Here is a 1507-nt window from a genome sequence, read left to right on the forward strand (position 1 = left end):
ATATATATATATAAAAAAAATATGCTACTAATAATTCTATATACTATAGCTTAGCTATATTACCTTCTGGAACATGTAATCTGCTAGTGTTCCTTGTCAGTGCATTGCTTAAAATTTTTGAATCATGAGCTGAACCTTCCCATCCACTAAGAACATACATAAATTCTAAATCGAAGTTACAAGCAGCAAGGACATTTTGTGAGACAAACCCTTTGCGATTACGATAACTATGAACATCATCTCTTGGTATCATCGCAAAAATATGTGTTCCATCAATAGCTCCAATGCAGTCCTATTCAATTTGAAATCTCCAATAAAATAATGGATAAAAAACTATATCATAACTTGATTAAAAACCATAATTTATATGTACCTTGAAGTAGGGATAAAATCTTGTGCTCTCACTTATCTTTGTAGGTGTTGTAACTTCAGGCCTCGCCATCAAATCTGGTGCTATGGTATTTAGTGCTCTTAAAACCTTGTGAAAATTTTCACTTATAGCAAACTTCGATCTCTTGAAAGTATCTTTTGTATAACCATATTTCGAACTTTGACCTACAATGAGTAGAAATGTGGCCACCATTTCTTCCACGCATATATGGCGAGTATCTTTTAGACATGCCTTTAGTCTAACAAGATCACACAACTTCATAAATGAGCTCGGATACATACGATACACCAATCGAAAGTGATCAGGATCCTCTTGAAGAGCATTTTGAATGTAAATATATCCGATGTTAGAGATCGGCTTACGAACAGGACGCTCAATGCGATTGGCATTTTTTGCATATGCGTTTGCTATATTATTCAACATTAGCAGCATAATGTCCAAGTCTGATTCATCATCTTCTATTTGAGTTGCTCCATTCTCAATATATATTTGTTCTTCTTCTTCAGTAGTGCTTTCCATGATAATACACCTACAAAAAAATGTTAAGAAAAATGTATGTAAGAGGCCTAGAAAGACGTAAAATAAAAGTGTCACATGGTACGTATACCACAAGAGAGACATCACTCACATGTAACAAACAAATAATGATAATAGCTGAAAATATTATAATAAGTTCAACTAAAGATTTTTTTTAAATCTAGTTTGGTATCATAAAGCAAACTTAAATAACCCATAAATCATAACATAGTGTTACGATAATAAAAACGAAACAAACCCAGAAAAACAAATACTGAAACAAGAACAAAACAAATCAGTCGGAGCTAATGTTGCTTTGGATCCAACCATAGCGTTCTTCGACCGACATATCCGTAAACACATCTTTCATTCCCAGAGAGTAGATTAGGGTAACCGCTTTAAATTTGATACGCTGATCCAAATTTGGAACTTCTTTCATAGCATCCCAAACATTGTTTTTCTTTTTCTCAGCTTCTTTTTTCTCCACTTCCAGTTTTAACTTTTCCTCTCGTTTTTCAGCTTCTTTTTGTTGTCGTTCTTCTCTTTGTTGTATGACACTAAGTATCTTGTTGCTCACATCTATCATAGAATCATTGCGAT

General features: G+C 33.4%; 2 protein-coding genes across 2 annotated transcripts in view; both read right to left on the reverse strand.

Annotated features, from left to right (window-relative positions):
* The window catches only part of LOC111832416, a 952-nt gene extending 510 nt beyond the window's left edge, over nucleotides 1-442 (reverse strand). The window contains exons 1-2 of the mRNA XM_023788730.1: nucleotides 374-442; nucleotides 64-292 (exon numbers count right to left, since the gene is read on the reverse strand). Of these exons, the coding sequence (XP_023644498.1) occupies nucleotides 64-292; nucleotides 374-442 (298 nt within the window). The remainder of the gene's footprint in view (nucleotides 1-63; nucleotides 293-373) is intronic.
* A 760-nt stretch (nucleotides 443-1202) lies between these two features.
* The window catches only part of LOC17898126 (uncharacterized protein At2g29880), a 1080-nt gene continuing 775 nt past the window's right edge, over nucleotides 1203-1507 (reverse strand). Inside the window, exon 3 of the mRNA XM_006304720.2 lies at nucleotides 1203-1486. Within this exon, the coding sequence (XP_006304782.2) occupies nucleotides 1203-1486 (284 nt within the window). The remainder of the gene's footprint in view (nucleotides 1487-1507) is intronic.

The sequence above is a fragment of the Capsella rubella genome, unplaced genomic scaffold (assembly GCF_000375325.1).
Source record: "Capsella rubella cultivar Monte Gargano unplaced genomic scaffold, Caprub1_0 scaffold_1, whole genome shotgun sequence".
NCBI classification, from domain to species: domain Eukaryota; kingdom Viridiplantae; phylum Streptophyta; class Magnoliopsida; order Brassicales; family Brassicaceae; genus Capsella; species Capsella rubella.